This window comes from Protopterus annectens, chromosome 2.part0 (genome assembly GCF_019279795.1).
Source record: "Protopterus annectens isolate FY-2018-M chromosome 2.part0, PAN1.0, whole genome shotgun sequence".
NCBI lineage: Eukaryota > Metazoa > Chordata > Ceratodontiformes > Protopteridae > Protopterus > Protopterus annectens.
Window position 1 is genome coordinate 689,137,958 of NC_056728.1, and position 21,715 is coordinate 689,159,672.

The 21,715-nt window shown below is 45.2% G+C and overlaps 1 protein-coding gene across 1 annotated transcript in view; it reads right to left on the minus strand.

Annotated features, from left to right (window-relative positions):
• The window catches only part of TSPAN5 (tetraspanin 5), a 730,663-nt gene that overhangs the window by 370,711 nt on the left and 338,237 nt on the right, over window positions 1–21,715 (minus strand). The window contains exon 3 of the mRNA XM_044061023.1: window positions 11,512–11,658. Coding sequence (XP_043916958.1) covers window positions 11,512–11,658 — 147 coding nt within the window. The remainder of the gene's footprint in view (window positions 1–11,511; window positions 11,659–21,715) is intronic.

Sequence of the window (21,715 nt, forward strand, 5' to 3'; positions counted from 1 at the left end):
GTCTGGTTGTGTAGAATTTGATTGTTGTGCTGAGTCAGCAGATGTGGGATTTGAGGCAAAATCCAGGGTGGTTCTTGTGCTAAGCTCCTTAAGATTGGGTACCAGTGCTGGCGTGGCCAGTCTGGTGCAATCAGGATCATCTTTGGCTCTTCTTGCCTGGCTTTTATGAGTACTTTTGGCAGGAGAGGAAGTGGTGGGAAAGCGTATACTTGTAGGTTCTCCCAGCTGAATGAGAGGGCATCCACTTTCCATGCTTGTGGATGGTAACTTCTTGTGCAGAACTTTTATAGCTGGCAGTTTATTGGGGATGCAAACAGATCTATGTCCGGGCTCCACCATTTCTGTGTTATCATTCTGAATATTTGTGGATTCAATTCCCATTCGTGGGGATCCATGATGTTTCTGCTCAAGTCGTCTGCCAATGTGTTTTTCTCTCCTGGGAGGAATTGTGCTTAGATGAACTTGAAGGTTTATAGCTGTGTTCCACAAGGTCATGGCTTGTCTGCATAGGGGGTAGGAGTGAGTGCCCCCTTGGTGTTGTGTAGTTGTCCTGGATGCAGGAGGTCCTTGAAAGCTATAAGGGCATTCTGTACAGCTAGCATCTCTTTTTGATTGATATGAAGATGCCTTTGTTCTGTGGGCCACGTGCCCTGAATACATTTGCCTGCCGTGTGTGCTCCCCAGGCGTAATCCGAAGCATCTGTTGTCAGTGTTTGCCTGGCTGTGGGTTGTGTAAAAGGCTGTCCCTTCTTGAGGTGACAAACTTGAGCCCACCATTGAAACTCCTGTTGAAGGCAAGGGATTACTGGTATAATTGTTTCCAAACTTTGACAGTGTTGAGACCATACATTCTTTAGGTACCATTGTAGTTTCCTCATATGCAGTTTGGCATATGGAATTAGTAGTATGCAGGATGCCATGTAACCCAAGGCCTGCAGAATTTTTCTTGCAGGGAGTTGGGTCTTTGTTGCCATCAATTGAAAGTATTCAGTCAGTTGTCCTTGCTTGTCTGGCGTGAGATAAGCCATCTGGGCCATTGAGTTCAAGCTGGCACCCAGGAATATAATCTCTTGTGAGGGCACTAGTTTTGATTTCTTTTTGTTTACTGTGTACCCTAGGCAACTTAACTTTTTTACAAACGCCAGATGCTCTAGAAGAATGTCCTTGCTCTCTGCTTGAATCAGGCAGTCGTCCAGGTACGGATAAATTTGAATTCCTTTCTGTCTGCAAAATGCAATTACTGGTGCCAGGCACTTTGTGTAGACCCTGGGCGGAGTAGATAAGCCAAAGGGCAGTGCAGAGAATTGGTAGTGCATTGAACCAGCTATGAATCTGAGGTATCTTCTGCAGTTTTGTCTGATAGGGACATGCAGGTATGCCTCCTTGAGGTCCAAAGTCACGAGCCAAGCTTTCTTGCCCAGTATGGGAAGAAGCTGCTGTAATGTCAACATTTTGAATTTCGGAACATCCAGGTAAGTGTTTAGAGATGAAAGATCCAGAATGGGCCTCCAGGCTTTGTCCTTCCTGGGTACCAGAAAGAGTCTTGAGTAAAATCCTTGACCTTGCTCTTGTGATGGTACCTTTTGAATAGCTCTCATATCCATGAGTGCTGTAATTTGTTTTTGAGCCTCTGCCCATTGATTTGGTGGCAGATTTGGCATTCCTTTTAACCTTGGCAGAGTGTGGAAGTGGAACCTGCAACCGTGAAATACAATGTTGAGAACCCATTTGTCTCTGGTGATCATTTGACAATTTTGGTAGAAGAGTGCCAGTTTTCCTCCCAAGGGGGCTGCCAAGAGGGATTTGTTTGGCAGCTGTAGTGGGAAGTCATTGGAGCTGCTTTTTATATGGTTGGGGCCTGTCTTCCCCTTCTTTTTTGCCTGAGGCAAAGCATTGTCGAGGCCTATAAGGACCTTGTGTTTGACCTCTACCTCTTGGTCGTCTGTATCTTCTCCTTTGAGGTCTGTCTGTAATTGGAAAGGACCAATTCTTAGTTGGCCAGTTTCTGCTAAATCTAGGAGGCTGAACCTGTAAAAAATCCTTCACCTTTTGCATAGATTTAGCCTTATCCTCCATTTTCTTTAATACCTCCTCTGCCTTAACTCCAAATAACACATCCTGCTGCAAAGGTGCATCCAATAATTTTGCTTTAACATGATCTGGTAACGTATGTTCTTTTAACCAAGCATATCTTCTAATGACAGAGCCTGTAACTGCTGCTCTGCAGGAAGCCTCTAGAGAATCAAAAACACATTGCAAAGTATGTTTTCCCACTTGTTCAGCTGCGTGCAACAAATCCTGCAATTCTTTAAAATTAGGAGGATCTGATTCTGGAAGCATTTTCTGTTTTAACGGAGACAGTAAAAATTGCTGATATTTTAGCATGTGAAACTGGCAATTTAAGGCTCTCATTGCTAAAGTTGCAGACGTATATACTTTCTTTCCCCATCTGTCTAATGCTCTGGAATCTCTGTCAGAGGGAACTGGATTCTTGGCTGATGAGGCCTTAACTCCTTTGGGTCCCTGAGAAATAGTTTCAGGGTCAGCTACAGGGCTTTTATACAGAAATATATGTAAGTCAGGGACTCTGTAGTATCTGTCAGGTTTAACAGGGGCTGGAGGTAAGGAATCAGGATTTAAGCTGGAGTCAGTATATACATCATCCACAATATCTAACACTGGCGGAATAGCAAGGGGTCTGTGTTGAGGTAATAAAAGGAGGTCTCAGAGCCTTTTCTTGGATTCTGAGTAATCCTGGCCTTCCCAGTGGAAATGTTCCCTGATGGTATGTAGCTTTTCCCCAAAGGAGTAGTCCTCAGGCAGTGAGGCTGATGGAATTGATTCCTCAGCATCAGAATCCTCATAAGGGGGTAAAAAGAGTATCCTAGGTCTGAGGATGAATCAGAAGAGATGGACACCTGGTCGGAGGAGTCATAGTCTGCATCCTGTCTAGGCCTTTTATCAGGAGGGGGATGGGACCCCCTGATCAGAGTGATTAGGTCTTCGGCCACTTTGAGCATTTGTTTCTTAGGCATGGAGGCCTGTCCTGGAGAATGCTGTATTTGTTTCTTTGATTTTAAAGGAGGTTTAGCTGAGGGTTTAATGCTTAACTGAGTAGATCTGAAGACACCCTCTGAAGGTGTGGGTTGCTCAGCCACTCCAGATCCCTCTGAAAGGTTAGTCTCGGTAAGTTGAATAACTTGTGCGTCTGAAGGCCCAGCCATCTCCACGTGGGAGTCAGAGGCGGCCTGTGGTTCTACAGGAGGGGTCGTCAGGAGCTGCGAAGGCGCCTTGCTGAAAACCGGAGAACCGGCGACTGGCCTAGAAGAGGCTTCGTCGTCAGTTTTAGGCTTTGGATGCCTATCCTTGTCTTTGTGCTTTTGGTGTATTCCGGTCGTCGGAAGTCCTGACGGCATGGTATAATTAAATTTTCTACCAAAATAATGTCGGGCAAAATCAAACAGATGTTTAATAGTGCGCTTGTTAAACCTAGCACAAAACCGACAACCAGTGACGTCGTGGTCTGGGCCTAGGCATGGGATACAATTGGAATGGAAATCCTTATGAAGTATTTGCTTCCCACAAGAAATACAGTTATTAACTTTTACTGACATCGGTCTGAGGCAAGAAAAAGTTTCCCCAACGGGGTACTTAGCTTTGTAGAAGACTTCGGTTCTGGATTCGGAATGAAAATCTCAGGAGACAGCCGACCGGCACTTGTGAACTGCTTTTGCTTCGGGCACCGCGCGGCATTAAAGACTGAAGAAAATGGCGTCGGCTGCATCTTGTATATCCCTGTCGCACTGACGTCAGGGAGGAGGCGACAGCAACCGACACCGGACCAAGACTTTGGAACTCAGGCCGACTGGTGAACCACCTGACGGCAGGATAACCCAAGTGTAATGACTGCAGCAGTGTAACACAATGAACATCATCATCTACAATATCCAGGACAGGGGGTATAGCTAGAGGCCTGTGCTGAGGCAAGTCTAAAATTCTCTGAATCTCTTCTTAGACTCTGGGTATTCCTGGCATTCCCAGCGGAAATGCTCTCTTAAGGTATGCAAGGTTTTACTAGAAGAAAAGTCCTCTGGAGGGGAGGCAGAGGGAATGGAATCCTCTGTATCTAAATCCTCATACGTAGATAAGGGTATGTCCTGGTAATCAGAGGGATCAGAGTCATCAGCCTCATGGTCTGTTGAATCAGAAGGGATATCAATTCTTCGTCTTTTAGAGGGGGAAGGCTGGCTTCCCCTGATTAGAGTTATGAGATCTTCAGCCATTCTAAGCATTTGTTTATGTGGCATGGGAGCTTGAGCATGCACTTTGGTCGTCAGTTTTGTAGGCATAGTGCGAAGTCTGAGCCTGAGAAACCCGGTCGTTTTAGTCTGAAACAAAGTAGTAGGTTTAATACAAACATCGGAAGGTCGGAATACACGCTCAGAAGCCGGTGCCTGCACAGCGGCTCTGGACCCATCCAAGGTAGAAACATCCGTAGGTTCCACAATCAAAGAAGCATCTCGCTGCATACTGGACTCTGAATGAGTCTCAGCAGAGGCCTACGAATCTGTAGAAGAGGGTATCAGGGGCTGCAAAAGCACCTCACTGAGTACTGGTGACTAGCTTAACGGAAGCGTCGTCAGCAGTTTTGGACCTATGCGGTCTGTCTCTGTCTTTATCCTTACTTCTCTTGGAAGATCGGTAGTCGGATGGCTTACCAAAGCCATTTCGGAATACGGAGAATGACAGTGAAAGAATTTAGCAACGAAGATAGCCAGATGACAAATAGTTTGGGCGTTAAGGCACAAAACCGACAGCGAGGAACGTCGTGGTCTGGGCCTAAACAGGTGATGCAGTAAGAATGAAAATCTCTGTGAGGTATTTGCTTTCCACAGGCAAGACAATTGCTAACTTTTTGTGACATCAGTTAGAGCAAGAAAAAAGAATCCCCAACAGGGTACTTAGCTTTAGAAGACTTCAGGTTTGAAACTCGAAAAACGAAAATTTCAGGTAGCGGCCAAATGGCACTTGCGAACTGCTTCTGCTTCGGGCTCCTGCAGATCAAGAAAAAGCTGATGTAATGGCATCCACTGCATGTTTTATACTCCTGACGACCTGATGTCATGGAAGAGGCGATAGCATCCAACGCAGAAATCCCAAGACTCTGGTATTCAGACCGACCGAAGGCTACCTGCAGGCAGATAACCCAAGTGTGATGACTGCAACAGTGAAACATGAAGAAAGTACAGTTTTGTACCTACCATAAATGTAGATGTTCGAGTGCTAATACAGCTGCAGTAATCACAGATGGGTTTTCTGCCATCAGGCGGGTCCTCGGTCGGCCGAATTCCAAAGTCTAGGTCCGGCATCGGTTGTTGTCGCTTTCTTTCCTGACGTCAGTGAGGCAGGGGTATAGAAGACACAGCCGACGCCATTTTCTTCAGTCTTTCTTGCCCCAGATGTCAGGTGCCTCCAGAAGGAAGGCAATACATAAATTATATTTATATACGTGCAATGCAACATAATCAAAAATCAGTAGTTGCAAGCAAATATACCATAGAAGGATAACCCAATCAGGTTGTATGAAGAGGGGTTAAGCCCTAGGCCTTTACCAAGAGGGGAAGGAGGGAGGGAAAACTGTACTGGAGCTGTATTAGCACTCTAACATCTACATTTATGGTAGGTACAAAACTGTACTATGTTCATCGTGCATGCAGCTGCAGTAATCACAGATGGGTAGAATCCCAAAGCTACGCACAGGGTGGTAGGCACTAGGTGGAACTGGGATAAGCCAGAATGCCCTGCAACACAGCAGTGGCAAAGCCTGCTCTAGTTTTGGAATATAAAGGCAGGTGGTAGTGTTTTGTGTAGGTATGCACAGAACTCCAAGTGGCTGCCTCCAAAATATCTTTGGTAGGAACTCCTCTGAGGAAGGCTATAGAGGTAGCTGTGGCCCTGGTGGAGTGGGATCTGATGCCTGTAGGGACAGATTTTCCATGATAGGAGTAACAAAACCATATGCAGTGGCCTATCCATTTTGAAATTGTCTGTTTGGTAACTGGCTTCCCTTGAGCTCCTACAGCATAGGACACAAAAAGTTGTTCGGATTTCCTGAAAGGCTTTGTTCTGTCCAAATAATAACTTAGCTGTCTATGGATGTCTAAGGAGTGTAGCAGCCTTTCCCCTTTGTTTTGAGGATTGGGGTAAAAGGTAGGTAAGTGTATGGTTTGATTTAAAGCTACCCTGGATACCACTTTAGGCATAAATGACGGGTTGGTTCGAAGGGAAACCCTATCCTGAAGGAAGATGAGAAAGGGCTGCACAGCCATGAGGGCTTGTAGTTCCGAAAACCTACGAGCTGAGGTAATGGCCAGAAGGAAAGCTGTTTTCCAGGACAAATATTGCAAATCTGTTGAGGCAGCTGGTTCAAAGGGAGGGAATGTTAATTTTTCCAGAATGTAATTAAGATCCCAGGTTGGCATTGGTTGTTTCCTTGGTGGTCTTATATTCTTAGCCCCTCTGAGGAACTGTCTTAAGAGTGGGTGAGAGAATAAGGGTGGATCAGTGTTGAATTCTGCAGAAATGGCTGAGGCATGGATTTTTATGGAGGAAAATGAAAGTCCACTGTTCAGCAGCTCAGCTAGATACTGTAACACCTGAGGCAAATTCAGTTTTCTAGGGTCCTGGCCTTTTTTCTCATTCCAAGAGCAAAACCGTTTCCATTTTGCGGAGTAAGCCTTTCTATTAGATGGCCTTCTGGCCTCCAAAATGACATCCTGCACCTCTTTGGGGAGTAGGGTCTGTTGTGGTGTTAAGGAATTTTCCATGCAGCGAGACTGAGTGTTTTCAGCTGATTGTGAAGAGTTTTGTAGCTGTACTGAGTCAGCAGAAGAGGCATTAGAGGTAGGGACCAGGGAGGAGTATGTGTTAGGCTCCTCAGGAGTGGGTACCAATGTTGTCTTGGCCAGTCTGGAGCAATCAGTATCATCTTCGGTCTTTCTGCTCTTGCTTTCAAGAGCACCTTGGGCAGAAGAGGCAGAGGTGGGAAAGCGTAAACTGTCCATGCTGTCCAACTGAATGAAAGGGCGTCCACTCTCCAGGCCTTTGGATGAAAGGTCCTTGAACAGAACTTTTCCAATTGATGATTCCTGTGGGAGGCAAAGAGATCTATGTCTGGCCTTCCCCACGCTTGGATTATCTTTGTAAACACTTGAGGATGCAACTTCCATTCGTGTGGATCTGTCATATTTCTGCTTAGATTGTCTGCCAGCGTGTTTTCCAAACCTGGCAAGTACTGTGCTTGAAGTTCGATTTGCCATTCCAGAGCCAAGTTCCAAAGTGTCATGGCTAGTCTGCACAGGGGGTATGAATGTGTTCTTCCTTGTTTGTTTATGTACCACATTACTGTGGTGTTGTCTGTTCTTATCAATAATTGTCCTGGATGCAGGAGGTCCTTGAAGGCTGTAATTGCATTTATCACTGCTAGCATTTCTTTTGATTGATGTGAAGGTGCTTTTCCTTTTGGGACCATTTGCCCTGGATGCACCCGTCTGTCATGTGCGCCCCCCAGGCGTAATCTGAGGCATCTGTTGTGATGACTTGATTTGCTTGAGGCTTGCAGAATGGGAGACCTGTGTTTGTTTGACATGCTTGGGCCCACCATAGAAATTCCTTTTGCAAACATGGAATTATTGGTATTATTGTTTCCAAACTGTGGCTGTGTTGAGACCATAGGTTTTTTAGGTACCATTGAAGTTTCCTCATATGCAAATTTGCACATGGGATTAAAAGAATGCAAGATGCCATGAAGCCCAGAGTCTGCAGGATTTTCCTTGCAGTAAGCCTGGTACAATTTGCTAGTATTTTGAAGTACTGAGTTAGTTGCCCCTGTTTTTCTGGCGTACGATAGGCCATCTGGGTGTTTGTGTCCAAGTTGGCACCCAGGAAAGTTATTTTCTGAGATGGTGTTAGCCTGGATTTCTCTTTGTTGACTGTGTATCCCAGAGAATTCAGTAACCGTGTTACATAAGCCAGATGTTCCAGAAGTATGTGTTTGCTGTCCGCTTGGATCAGGCAGTTGTCCAAATAAGGGTAAATTTGTATCCCTTGAAGTCTGCAGTAGGCAATTACTGATGCCAGGCATTTCGTGAATACTCTGGGCGCAGTAGATAAGCCAAAGGGCAATGCAGAGAATTGATAGTGGATTGAACCTGCAAGAAATCTGAGGTATCTTCTGCAGCTTTGTCTGATTGGGACATGCAGGTATGCCTCCTTGAGGTCCAATGTTACCAGCCAAAACTCCTTGCCCAGCATGGGAAGAAGCTGCTGTAATGTGAGCATCTTGAATTTTGGTACAAGTAAGAATGTGTTTAGGATGGATAAGTCCAAAATGGGTCTCCAGTCGGTTCCTTTCCTTGGTACCAGAAATAGCCTGGAATAAAAACCTTGACCTTGTTCGTGAGTAGGTACCTCTTGAATAGCTTTCATGTCTATGAGCTTTGAAATTTGTAGTTGTGCCTCTGCCCTTTGATTGTGTGGCAGATTTGGCATGCCTCTCATTTTTGGAAGAGTGTGAAAATGAAATCTGTAGCCTCTGTTTATAACGTCCAGGATCCATTTGTCTGTTGTGACAATATGCCAATTTCTTGTAAATAATGCCAGCTTTCCTCCCAAGGGTGCTGCCAGCTGAGACTTGCTTGGCATGGAAAGGAAGAAGTCATTGGGTTTGTTTCCTGTATTGTTGTGCACTGTCTTTGCCACCTCTTGGTGCTGGAGTTTGCCATTGCCTGCCTCTATATGATCCTTGTGATTGTCCTCTGCCCCTTGTGCGCCTGTATCTACCTCTTTGGGGCTTGTCCGTGGCTGGAAAGGACCAGTTTTTAGAAGGCCAATTTCTGCTAAAACGTGGTGGTTGAACCTGTAGAAAAGCTTTGACAGTTTGCATAGATTTGGCTTTTTCTTCCATTTTCCGTAGTATCTCCTCAGCATTAGTACCAAATAGCACATCCTTTTGTAAAGGAGCATCTAGTAGTTTAGCTTTCACATGATCAGGCAAGATTTGTTCCGTAAGCCATGCATGTCTACGAATGACTGATCCTGTAACAGCAGCTCTACTTGAGGCCTCTAGGGCATCATAGCCACATTGTAAGGTGTGTTTACCCACTTGTTCTGCACTATGCATCATATCCTGCAACTCCTTTAAATCTGGTTGTTCAGGTTGAGACATTTTACTGCTGATATTTAAGCATATGGAACTGACAATTTAAGGCCCTCATGGCTAGGGTGGCCGAGGTATATACCTTATTTCCCCACCTTTCTAAGGATCTTGACTCTCTTTCGGAAGGAAGTGGATCCTTAGCAGTAGAGGCCTTCATTCCCTTGGGGCCTTGAGAAATGGTTTCAGGGTCAGCATTATGGCTCTTGTAAAGAAATTGGTGAGAGTTAGGAACTCTGTAGTACCTATTAGGCTTGACTGGGGCAGGAGGCAGGGAATCCGGATTAAGGCAAGCCTCCGAATAAACATCATCAAGTATGTCCAAGACAGGAGGTATCGCCAGAGGTCTGTGTTGAGGTAACAAAAGAAATTCCCTAAGTCTTTTCTTGGAATCAGAAAAGTCTTGGCCTTCCCAATGGGAGTGTTCCCTCAAGGTGTGCAAGGTTTCCCCAAAAGAAAAATCCTCTGGAGGAGATACAGAAGGAATGGACTGCTCTGCATCAGAATCCTCAAAAGGGGAGTAAGAGTGTTCCTCTATCAGATCAGATGAGGAACATCTTTCTTTCTGATGTATCTCCTTCTGTATCTCCTCCAGAGGAGATACAGAAGGAATGGACTGCTCTGCATCAGAATCCTCAAAAGGGGAGTAAGAGTGTTCCTCTACATCAGAATGCTCTGAAAAAATGGAGCCCTGTTCAGAAGAGGGAGAATCTTCCTCCACTCTGGGTCTCTTGTCTGGAGGGGGTTGGGAACCCCTGATAAGCGTAATTAAATCCTCAGCCATTTTAAGCATCTGTTTTTTAGGCATGGGCCTGGAGATGGGCCCTGTGCAACAGGCCTCTTGGGATGCCTGGCTGATTTGGACTTCGTAAAGGCCTTAATGGAAAAGGAAGATGAGGGTCTAAAGGCACCATGGGTGATAGTGGACTTGTCCACATTAGGAGGCGCAATGCTCACAGTGGCTTCGGTGGTTATAGTCTGGGTATGGGCCGAGGTACCTGCGGTCTCGGTTACAGAAGACACCGCCAAAGAAATGTCGTCAGTAGTCAGGGACTGCATAGGTGTCTCGGTGAGAACCGGACCACGTGTAGCCGGTTTTGGCGTGGTGTCAGTGGAGACCTCGCGTGTCAGTCCTTGTCCTTCCGTTTTTTGGACAAAACGGTAGTCGGAGTCTCCGACGACATTTTATAATCAAAGGCTTTACCAAAAAGGTGTTGGGCGAACTCCGCCCGACGCTTAAAAGTGCGTTTATTGAAAGTAGCGCAAAAGCGACAGCCCGAGACGTCGTGGTCTGGGCCTAAACAAGGTATGCAGAGGGAATGGAAATCCTTATGCGGTATTTGCTTCCCACAAGAAATACAATTGTTAACTTTTTCTGACATCAGTCTGAGGCAAGAAAAGTTTCCCCAACGGGGTACTTAGCTTTAAAGAAGACTTCGGTTTCCAATTTTTCGTAAATTCAGGAGCTGGCTGACCGGCACTTGCTGCTTCTGCTTCGGGCACTGCGCTGCAAAAAAGACTGAAGAAAATGGCGTCGGCTGTGTCTTGTATACCCCTGCCTCACTGACATCAGGAAAGAAAGCGACAACAACCGACGCCGGACCTAGACTTTGGAATTCGGCCGACCGAGGACCCGCCTGATGGCAGAAAACCCATCTGTGATTACTGCAGCTGTATGCACGATGGACATCATCAATCTACCTTTCTTAGTGACGGTAAGAATCATTACTTACCTTCATTAACCAAACTACAGACTTAATACTACTGTCAATAGTTCTATACCCCTGTCATTGGTATCTACTCTCAAAACCCAGTACAGGTGGGGGTTGCAGTGAGGTTCTGCCTTACCTGCTCTTGTAAGTGACTTTCCACAGTACCATGATGCCATGTACAGCGAGCTATAACCTGCACTGTAGTTTCAGTTTACTCCACGGTCACCACTCCCCCATTTTACATGTCTCCACTGACATACTTACAGAAAATGATGACCCTATTCTATTGTACAATTTTCTCTACTCCTTTATAGTTTCTTGCTATACACAGTGTTTTTGTCTTTCTGCTTATTCCTTCCTTCTCGTATGTTAATACCTGAAATCAAACTTAAAATTCAGTATTTTCCACATCAAATACATGCAATATCTGCAATGTGACTGCCCTTGGGGGGGGGGGGGTCAAAGAATGCTGCACTGAACACCAACAATTAGTAAAGCAACAGCACAGAATATGTTACACACTTGGGAACAAACACAAAATCTGAAAACAGTGTATTGAATAAGAAGTAAATCTTTCTCACGCACAAATTTGAGAAGGAACGTGTTTTCTCGAAGAGCTCCAATGCATCCAGCAAAACCCAGAATAAACATTACTCCGCCTACCACCAGAAACAACCATACAGGATCAAAGCCTCCCAGGTCTGTGATTGAAGAGATGTTTGAAAGTACACCCTAAGTTTAAAAAAATAAAAGTCAAGTAAAGAGTTGAAAAGGCAAGTGTCAATCATTAAAAATAAAATACAACTGTCTATAACCAAAACACTGGTAAAGCACAGCTCTAAGGAACTTACCATAACAGAAGACAATTGAGTAGTACCAGTAGTACCACTTTTGTAATTACATCCTTTGGGAACTTGGCCTCAGTTGAGAGTCAACATCCAGCTCAAATTCCAGAGCTCCATACCCGTCTCCACAGGCTGTGTGGTATCCTCTTGTCACAGATGTTAGCACATCCATAATATAGAGGGAGCATCTGCCATTTTGGTCACCTTCAATTCTTTCTTGCCAAGCCAGTCTATGGAATAGCAACCCTTGGACCCTACTCCAAAGGGATCAAAGGCTTGTGAGGCCTAAGGAACCAGATAACCCATGTGTTCATCTGAATCCCTTCCACAATCCACCCTCACCTGATTCAAGGCCAGGTCATGGTTCCTCACAGACAGCTGGACAAAGGGGAAAATTGAGGGAAAAGAACAGGGAATTTGTACTGCAAGAGTGATCCTACTGGAACATCATGACAAAGTTCCATATGCATTTGCATTATGTTTTTCATATGGTCAAAACTAAAGTTACAACCTTTGGGAAGACTCCCAAAGACTGGCCAAAAACTGGGATATTAGTTGCACGCTTATGTGAGACTGCAAGAGTCCCTTCAGGAATGCAATGGAAAAAACTGCCCTTCCTTGGATAGGATGGGCCAGTCTGTTGTGTTTAAGTGTGCATAGAAGACAATTTAGCTGCTTGTAAAACTTTATGGGAATCTACCCTTCTAATAGATATTTTAGGAGCTGCATTTGTCCTGGTGGAATAAGGCCTGACTTTACCTTGCAAGAACTTCTTATGGCTGCAGTAACAGAATCTGATGCAATAAACTAGCAATGTAGAGAAGGTCTACTGTCAGACTGTGTAATTTGCTACTAATAAGGAGAGAAAGCCAAAGTGTTGCACAATTCTTTGGTCCTACTTAGGGAAACACGGTTGCTTATGAACACCAAACAATGAAAGATCCTCTCTCCCTTATTATGTGGATTGCCAGTAGCAAACAGAAAGACCACAGATAAACAAGAATGCTCACTGTGTAAAATCTTAAACCTCCTCTGATGATGGCCCATTGAATGTGTAAATAACTTCTTACAGATATTCCAGTGCTACAACTCTAAGGCTTCTGAATGCTCAGGGCCTTTTAAGTTTTAATGATACATTCAGGCATTTAAAGCCAAACCCCACTAGCTAAAGGCATGACATGTTTTGCCCTTTTTATGGGTTTGCCAGTACAGTACAAGTGGTCACCTTGGCCACTGTACGAAATCTTACCTTGTGAACAACTTGATGTCCTTAATTTTAGGGTGACTGCAAAAAGTACAGTTGTGTCCCGACCATAAATGTAGATGTTCGAGTGTACTCACTGTTGCAGTCATTACACTTGGGTTATCCTGCTGGCAGGCTACCTGCAGTCGGCCTGAATTCCAAAGTCCTGGTCCAGCGTTGGTTGCTGTCGGCTCTTCCCTGACGTCAGTGTGCCAGGGGTATAAAAGATGCAGCAGATGCCATTTTCTTCAGTTTTTATTGCCCCAGATGTCAGGTGCCCCCAAAAGGGTAGGCTAAAAATTCTGCTCATAAAAAAGCATGCACTAACATAAACATTACCTTCATCTACAAAAAAATACACCACATAGGTTGTATAGAATAGAGAAGTACAGATAAGTCCCAGCAATGAAAGGGGGATGGAGGGAGGGTAACCTGGGCTGCAACAGTGAATACACTCGAACATCTACATTTATGGTAGGTACACAGCTGTACTATGTTCATCGTGTTTCACTGTTGCAGTCATTACACTTGGGTTGAATCCCGAAGCTGAGGTTGGGTGGCTGGGCCTAGATAGAATTAGGAGTGGCTATGAGACCCTGCAGAACTGCGGTGGCAAAGCCTGCTCTGGATTTAGAGTAAAGAGGTAAGTGGTAGTGCTTTGTAAAAGTGTGCACTGAAGTCCAAGTTGCAGCCTCCAAAATGTCCTTGGTTGGTACTCCTCTGAGGAAGGCTGCTGCTCTGGTTGAATGTGGCCTAATGCCCTTAGGCACTGATTTGCCATGTTGTGAATAGCAGAAACGAATGCAGTGGCCTATCCATTTTGAAATGGTCTGCTTTGAAATAGCTTTTCCTTGCGATCCTGCAACATATGCCACTAAGAGTTGCTCAGTCTTTCTGAAGGCTTTAGTTTTGTCCAAGTAGAAGCGTAGCTGTCTGTGTATGTCCAAAGAATGCAGAAGTCCCCCCCCCCTTATTTTGTGGGTTTGGATAAAAGGTAGGCGAATGAATGGTTTGGTTAAGAGCCACACTGGACACTACCTTACGCATAAATGTTGGGTTTGTCCTTACAGAAACCCTGTCCAGATGGAAAATTATAAAAGGTTCCACAGCCATTAGTGCCTGCAACTCTGAGACTCTTCTTGCTGAGGTTATTGCTAGCAGCAGAGCTGTTTTCCATAAGTATTTTATCCCAGCTGTATTGGCTGGCTCAAAAGGAGTCAGTGTGAGTTTTTCCAAGACAAAATTGAGGTTCCATGCAGGTGTTGAAGCTCTCCTTGGAGGTCTTACGTTTTTGGCCCCTCTGAGGTACTGCCTTAGCAGTACATGTGAACAAATAGGTGGATCCGTATTGTAAAGCTGAAATGGCAGAGGCATGGATCTTAATTGATGAGAAGGATAGGCCTTTGTCCAGCATCTCAGTTAGGTATTGTAAAATCTGAGGAATATTTGGTACAAGCGTGTCCGTTCCTTGTGCCTGGTTCCAAGCACAGAATCTCTTACATTTTTCTGTATAAGATTTTCTGGTACTGGGCCTCCTGGCCTCCAAAATAACATCCATAACTGCTTTAGAGAGAGATGTGTTCTGAATGGTTAAATTATCAGCCATGCAGCCAGATTTAGGGTTCCGAGTTGGCTGTGCAGTATCTGATTGCTTTGTTGGGTCAGCAAATGGGGGATATGGGGTAATGTCCAGGCTGGGCTTTGAGACTAACTCTTTAGGATTGGGTACCAGTGCTGGCGTGGCCAGTCTGGGGCAATCAATATCATTTTTGGCTTCTCGTCTGACCTTTAGGAGTACCTTGGGGAGGAGAGGCAGTGGAGGTAAGGCATATACTGTAAGGGTTTTCCAGCTGAATGATAGGGCATCCACTTTCCATGCTTGTTTGTGATAAGTCCTTGTGCAGAATCTCTGTAGTTGGCAGTTGTGCGGAGAGGCAAATAGTTCTATGTCTGGGCATCCCCATTTCCTTGTTATCATGCTAAAGATTTGTGGACCTAGTTTCCACTCATGAGGATCCTTGAGATTTCTGCTTAGTTTGTCTGACAGAGTATTTGTCTTTCCTGGCAGGAATTGTGCTTGCAGGTGTACTTGATAAGTCAATGCTGTGTTCCACAAAGTCATGGCTTGTCTGCAGAGGGGGTAGGAATGTGTGCCTCCCTGCTTGTTTATGTACCACATGACTGTAGTATTGTCCGTCTTTACCACCAGTTGTCCTGAATGAAGTAGATCCTTGAAGGCTGTCAGGACATTCTGAACAGCTAGCATCTCTTTTTAATTGATATGAAGATGCATTTGGCTTGCTGGCCATGCTCCCTGAATACATTTTCCTGCCATGTGGGCCCCCCAGGCATAATCTGATGCATCTGTTGTAGGTGCCTGCCTGGCCGTGGGTAGAGTGAATGTCTGTCCCTTGTTGTGGTGACAGGCCTGTGCCCACCATCGAAACTCCTGTTGCAGGCAGGAAAAGAGGGTAATTAATGTTTCCAGGCTGTGGCAATGTTGAGTCCAAACACTTTTTAGATACCATTGTAGTTTCCTCATATGCAGTCTTCCATATGGAATTAGTAGAATGCAGGAAGCCATGAAGCCCAAAGCCTGTAGAATTTTTCTTGCAGTTAACTGGGTCTTTGTTGCCAACATTTCGAAGTAAGAAGTCAGTTGCCTTTGTTCGTCTGGCGTGAGATAAGCTATCTGGGCAGTTGTATTTAAGCTTGCACCCAGGAATATTATCTCTTGAGAGGGTACTAATTTTGATTTCTTTTCGTTTACCGTGTACCCTAGGCAAATTAGTAATCTTTTACAAACGCCAGATGCTTCAGTAGAATGTCTTTGTTCTCTGCTTGAATAAGGCAGTCGTCCAAGTAAGGGTATATTTGAATTCCTCTTTGTCTGCAGAAAGCAATTACTGGTGCCTGGCATTTTGTGAAGATCCTGGTTGCAGTAGATAAGCCAAAGGGCAGTGCAGAGAATTGGTAGTGCATTGATCCAGCTATGAATCTGAGGTATCGTCTGCAATTTTGTCTGATTGGGACATGTAGGTATGCCTCTTTTAGGTCCAAAGTTACAAGCCAAGCCTTCTTGCCCAGCATAGGCAGAAGCTGCTGCAGAGTCAACATTTTGAATTTTGGAACGTCCAGAAAAGTGTTTAGAATAGACAGGTCCAGTACTGGTCTCCAGGCTTTGTCCTTTCTGGGTACCAGGAAAAGTCTTGAGTAAAATCCTTGTCCCTGCTCTTGCTGTGGTACTCGCTGTATAGCCCTCATGTCCATGAGGGATGTAACTTGTTTTTGTGCCTCTGCCCATTGACTTTGTGGCAGGTCTGGCATACCTTTTGCCTTTGGCAGGGTGTGAAAGTGGAACCTGTAGCCCTGGGACACTATATTCAACACCCATTTGTCCTGGGTGATTATATGCCAATTTTGTGAAAAAAGTGCTAGTTTTCCCCCAACGAAGCTGCCAAAAGATAAGTGCTTGGTACTGGCAGAGGAAAGTCATTGGGACTGTTTTCTATATGGCTGTGATTTGTCTTCTCCACTTTTGGAGGTAGAAGCACCCCATTGTTTAGGCCTGTATGAGCCTTGGGGCTGGGATCTGCCTCTAGGGTGTCTGTATCTGCCTCTTTGCGGCCTGTCTGACACTGGAAAGGACCAATTCTTTGAAGGCCAGTTCCTGCTAAATCTGGGTGGTTGTACCTGTAAGAAATCCTTAACTGTCTGCATAGATTTCGCTTTATCCTCCATTTTCTTCAACACCTCTTCTGCCTTAACACCAAAGTATCATGCTGTAAAGGAGCATCCAATAATTTTGCTTTAACATGATCAGGTAGATTTTGTTCCTTTAACCAAGCATGCTTTCTAATGACAGTACCCGTAACAGCGGCCCTGCAAGAGGCCTCCAGTGAATCAAAGCCACATTGCAAAGTATGTTTTCCCACTTGTTCAGCTGCATGCAATAAATCCTGCATTTCCTTGTTATCTGCACATTCAGGTGTCAACATTTTCTGTTTTAGCAGTAACATTAAATATTTGCTGAAATTTAAGCATATGAAACTGACAATTTAAAGCCCTTACAGCCAAGGTAGCAGAAATGTAAACTTTTTTTCCCCCATCTGTCCAGTGCCCTAGAATCCTTATCAGAGGGGACAGAGTTTTTCGCAGTGGAAGCCTTGATCCCTTTGGGACCCTGAGATATAGTTTCTGGGTCAGCAGCAGGGTTTTTATATAGAAATGTGTGGGAATCTGGAACCCTGTAGTATCTGTCTGGCTTAACCGGTGCAGGGGGTAAAGAGTCAGGAGACAGGCTGGACTCTGAAAATACATCATCTACTATGTCTAGAACAGGTGGAATAGCAAGAGGTTTGTTCTGAGGTAGTAAAAGAAAGTCTCTGAGCCTTTTCTTAGATTCTGAGTAATCTGGGCTCTCCCAGTGAAAGTGCTCCCTCATGGTGTGAAGGGTTTCCCCAAAAGAATAATCCTCAGCAGGAGAGGCTGAAGGAATAGATTCTTCAGCATCAGAATCCTCATAGGGAGGAAGGGAGTATCCCTGTTCAGAAGAGGAATCAGAGGAAATGGAGACCTGATCTGAAGATTCACATTCTGTCTCTTGCCTAGGCCTCTTATCTGGAGGGGGATGGGAACCCCTGATCAAAGTAATTAGGTCTTCAGCCATTTTAAGCATCTGTTTTATAGGCATGGACATCTGTGCAGGAGAATGCTGTACTTGTTTCTTTGTCTTTAGAGCTGCTTTAGTCTTTGCCTTTGAAGCTGAGGTTGGCTTAACATACAACTGTGTAGGTCTGAAAACACCCTCAGAAGCAGATGCCTGCTCAGCGGCTCCGGACCCATCTGAGGGAATAGTTTCCGAATGTCCAGTACCTTGAGTATCCAGAGGCCTAGTCAGCTCCACGTGGGAGTCGGAAGCGGCCTGTGGCTCTGAGGTAGCGGGCGTCAGGGGCTGCGAAAGCACCTCACTGAGAACTGGCAACTGGCCTAGTGGAGGCCTCGTCGTCAGTTTTGGACCTCGGATGCCTGTCCTTTTCCTTTTCCTTGCGCTTTTTATAAACTCCGGTCGTCGGTTGTTCTGATGGCATTATATAATTAAATCTTCGGCCAAAGTAATGAAAGGCAAAATCGAACAGACGCTTAATAATGCGTTGGTTAAATCTAGCACAAAACTGACAGCTAGCAACGTCGTGGTCAGGGCCTAGGCAAGGAACACAGTAAGAATGAACATCCTTATGAGGTATTTGCTTCCCACAAGAAATACAATTGTTAACTTTTTCTGACATCGGACTGGATCAAGAAAAAAGTTTCCCCAACGGGGTACTTAGCTTTAATGAAGACTTCGGATCTGAAATTCGAATTTGAAAATCTCAGGAGTCGGCCGATCGGCACTTGCAAACTGCTTTTGCTTCGGGCACCGCGCGGCAAGAAAGACTGGGGAAAATGGCGTCGGCTGCATCTTTTATACCCCTGGCGCACTGACGTCAGGGAAGAGGCAACAGCAACTGATGCCGGACCAGGACTTTGGAATTCAGGCCGACTGCGGGTAGCCTGCCAGCAGGATAACCCAAGTGTAATGACTGCAACAGTAAAAAGTACAGTTTTGTACCTACCATAAATGTAGATGTCCGATAGATATGCAACTGCAGTCCTGACATATGGGTTGTCCTGCCTCAGGCAGCCCTTCGGTCGGCCGGATTCCAAAGTCTGGGTCCGGCGTCGGCTGATGTCGCCTCCTCCCCGACGTCAGAGCGGCTGGAGTATAAAGGCATCCGCCGATGCCATCTTCTTCAGTGTTTCTTGCCCCAGAATCCAGGTGCCCTCCAAGGAAGGCTAAGTTTTGTGAATGGATAAGCAAAAATTTTCCAGACATGCACAACAGTAATAAACAGATACACCATAACAGATATCCCCAGCTAAATAGGAGAGGGGGAAAGGACCCAAGGGAAAAAGCAGAGGGGTAGGAGGGAGGGAAAACCTGACTGCAGTTGCATATCTATCGGACATCTACATTTATGGTAGGTACAAAACTGTACTATGTCCTTCAAGAATGCAACTGCAGTCCTGACATATGGGTTGAATACCATAGCCAAGCTGGGGGTGGTAGGATCTAAGCAAGGGATGGTGTAGCTAAAAGACCCTGCAGGACTGCAGAAGCAAAGCCTGCTCGGGATCTGGAGTATAAAGGCAGGTTGTAGTGTCTGGTAAATGTATGCACGGAGCTCCATGTAGCAGCCTCTAGAATGTCCTTTGTAGCCACTCCTCTTAGAAAGGCAGTGGATGTGGCTATAGCTCTGGTTGAGTGTGGTCTAATATTGGCTGGCACACCCTTTCCATGGAAGGAGTAACAGAATCTGATGCAGTGTCCAATCCATTTTGAAATTGTTTGTTTGGAGACTGCCTTTCCTTGCACTCCGGCAGCATAGGCTACAAATAGTTGGTCAGACTTCCTCGTGGTCTTTGTTCTGTCCAAGTAGTAGCGTAATTGTCTGTGTATGTCTAAAGTATGCAGCAGCTTTTCCCCTTTATTTTGAGGATTGGGAAAGAAAGTAGGCAGGTGAATTGCTTGATTTAGAGATACCCTGGATATCACTTTTGGCATGAATGAAGGACTGGTCCTTAGAGAAACTCTGTCCTGATGGAAAATGAGAAAGGGAGGTACTGCCATGAGGGCCTGTATCTCCGAGACTCTTCTTGCTGAGGTAACTGCCAACAGGAAGACCGTTTTCCAGGAGAGGAATTGCATTTCTGAAGATGCTGCTGGTTCAAAAGGAGGAAGAGTTAATTTTTCCAAGACGTAGTTGAGGTCCCATGCAGGAACTGGTGGTTTTCTGGGAGGTTTGATATTCTTTATCCCTCTTAGAAACTGTCTTAGCAAGGGATGCGAAAACACAGGTGGGTCACAGTTGTAATTTGCTGAGATTGCTGAAGCGTGAATTTTAATGGAAGAATATGAGAGGCCATTATGAAACATTTCTGCCAAGTATTCTAATATCTGAGGTATGCTCATCACTGATGCATCCTGTCCCTTTTTGGCATTCCAGATGATGAATCTCTTCCACTTGGCCGAATAGGTTTTTCTGGTGGAAGGTCTGCGTGCTTCCAGCAAGATTTCCTAAACCTTTTCGGAGAGGGAGACATGGGACAAAGTCATGGAACCCTCCAAGCTGTCAGTTGTAATGTTTGCAGGTTATGATGAACAGTCCTGTAATTGTGTTGAGTTAGGAGCAGAGGCCACTGGGGCAAGGGCCACAGTTTGGTGTGAGTTATGCTCAATAGCAAGGGATACCAATGCTGCCTCGGCCAGTCTGGAGCTATCAGTATTCCTTTTGATTGCTCTGCTTTGATCTTCAGTAACACCTTGGTCAGTAATGGTAGAGGAGGGAATGCATAGATTTTTAGGGTATTCCAGCTGAAGGAGAGAGCATCCATTCTCCAGGCTAGAGGATGGTGTGTCCTTGAGCAGAACCTGTCCAGGTGGTGATTGAGATGAGAAGCAAATAGATCTATGTCCGGTCTTCCCCATGCAGTTGTTATTTGTGAGAAAATGTGTGGATGCAGCATCCATTCGTGTGGATCCACGAAATTTCTGCTCAACCTGTCCGCCAGAACATTGTCCTTGCCCGGAACAAACTGGGATTGCAAATGGATGTTCAGTTTCAGGGACTTTTCCCAAAGAGCCATTGTTAGTCTGCAGAGGGATACGAGTGAGTGCCTCCTTGTTTGTTTATATACCACATGACAGTGGTGTTGTCTGTCCTTATTAGCAGATGGCCTTGTTGAAGAGATTTTCCAAAGGCTTCTATTGCATGCATCACTGCCAACATCTCTTTTTGATTTATGTGCAGAGGCATTTCCGTGGGAGTCCATTGACCTTGAATGCATCTGTCCTCCATGTGCACCCCCCATCCATGATCTGAGGCGTCTGTTGTAATGGTTTGACTTGCTTGAACTTTGTTGAAGGGCATGCCTTGGTTTAAATGGCTTGCTTGAGCCCACCACAAAATTTCCTTTGCAGGCATGGAATGAGTGGTATTACGTCTTCTAGGTTGTGGCTGTGTTGAGACCATAAGCTTTTTAGATACCATTGTAGCTTTCTCATGTGTAGTCTTGCCAGAGGGATCAGAAGGATGCAAGATGCCATGAAACCCAGGGCCTGCAGGATCTTCCTTGCGGTCAGCTGGGTAAGTTTTGCTAGGCCTTTGAAGTAATCTGGTAAATGCTGTTGTATCTCCTCTGTGAGGAAAGCCATTTGTGATTGTGTGTCCAGTTTTGCTCCTAGAAAAATAATCTTTTGGGATGGTAATAGTCTTGATTTTTGAATGTTGACTGTGTATCCCAAAGCCTGTAGCAACTGAATGACATAGTCCAAGTTTTTTATCAATGTTTGTTTGCTGTCTGCTTGTATGAGGCAGTCGTCCAGGTACGGGTATATTTGAATCCCCTGGAGTCTGCAATGTGCAACTACTGATGCCAGGCATTTCGTGAATACTCTGGGCGCAGTAGATAAGCCAAACGGCAATGCTGAGAATTGATAATGCTCTGTTCCTGCAAGAAATCTGAGGTATCTTCTGCAGCTGTGTCTGATTGGGACATGCAGGTATGCCTCCTTGAGGTCCAGAGTAACCAGCCAAGACCCCTTGCCCAGCATGGGAAGGAGTTGCTGTAACGTCAGCATTTTGAATTTTGGCACAATGAG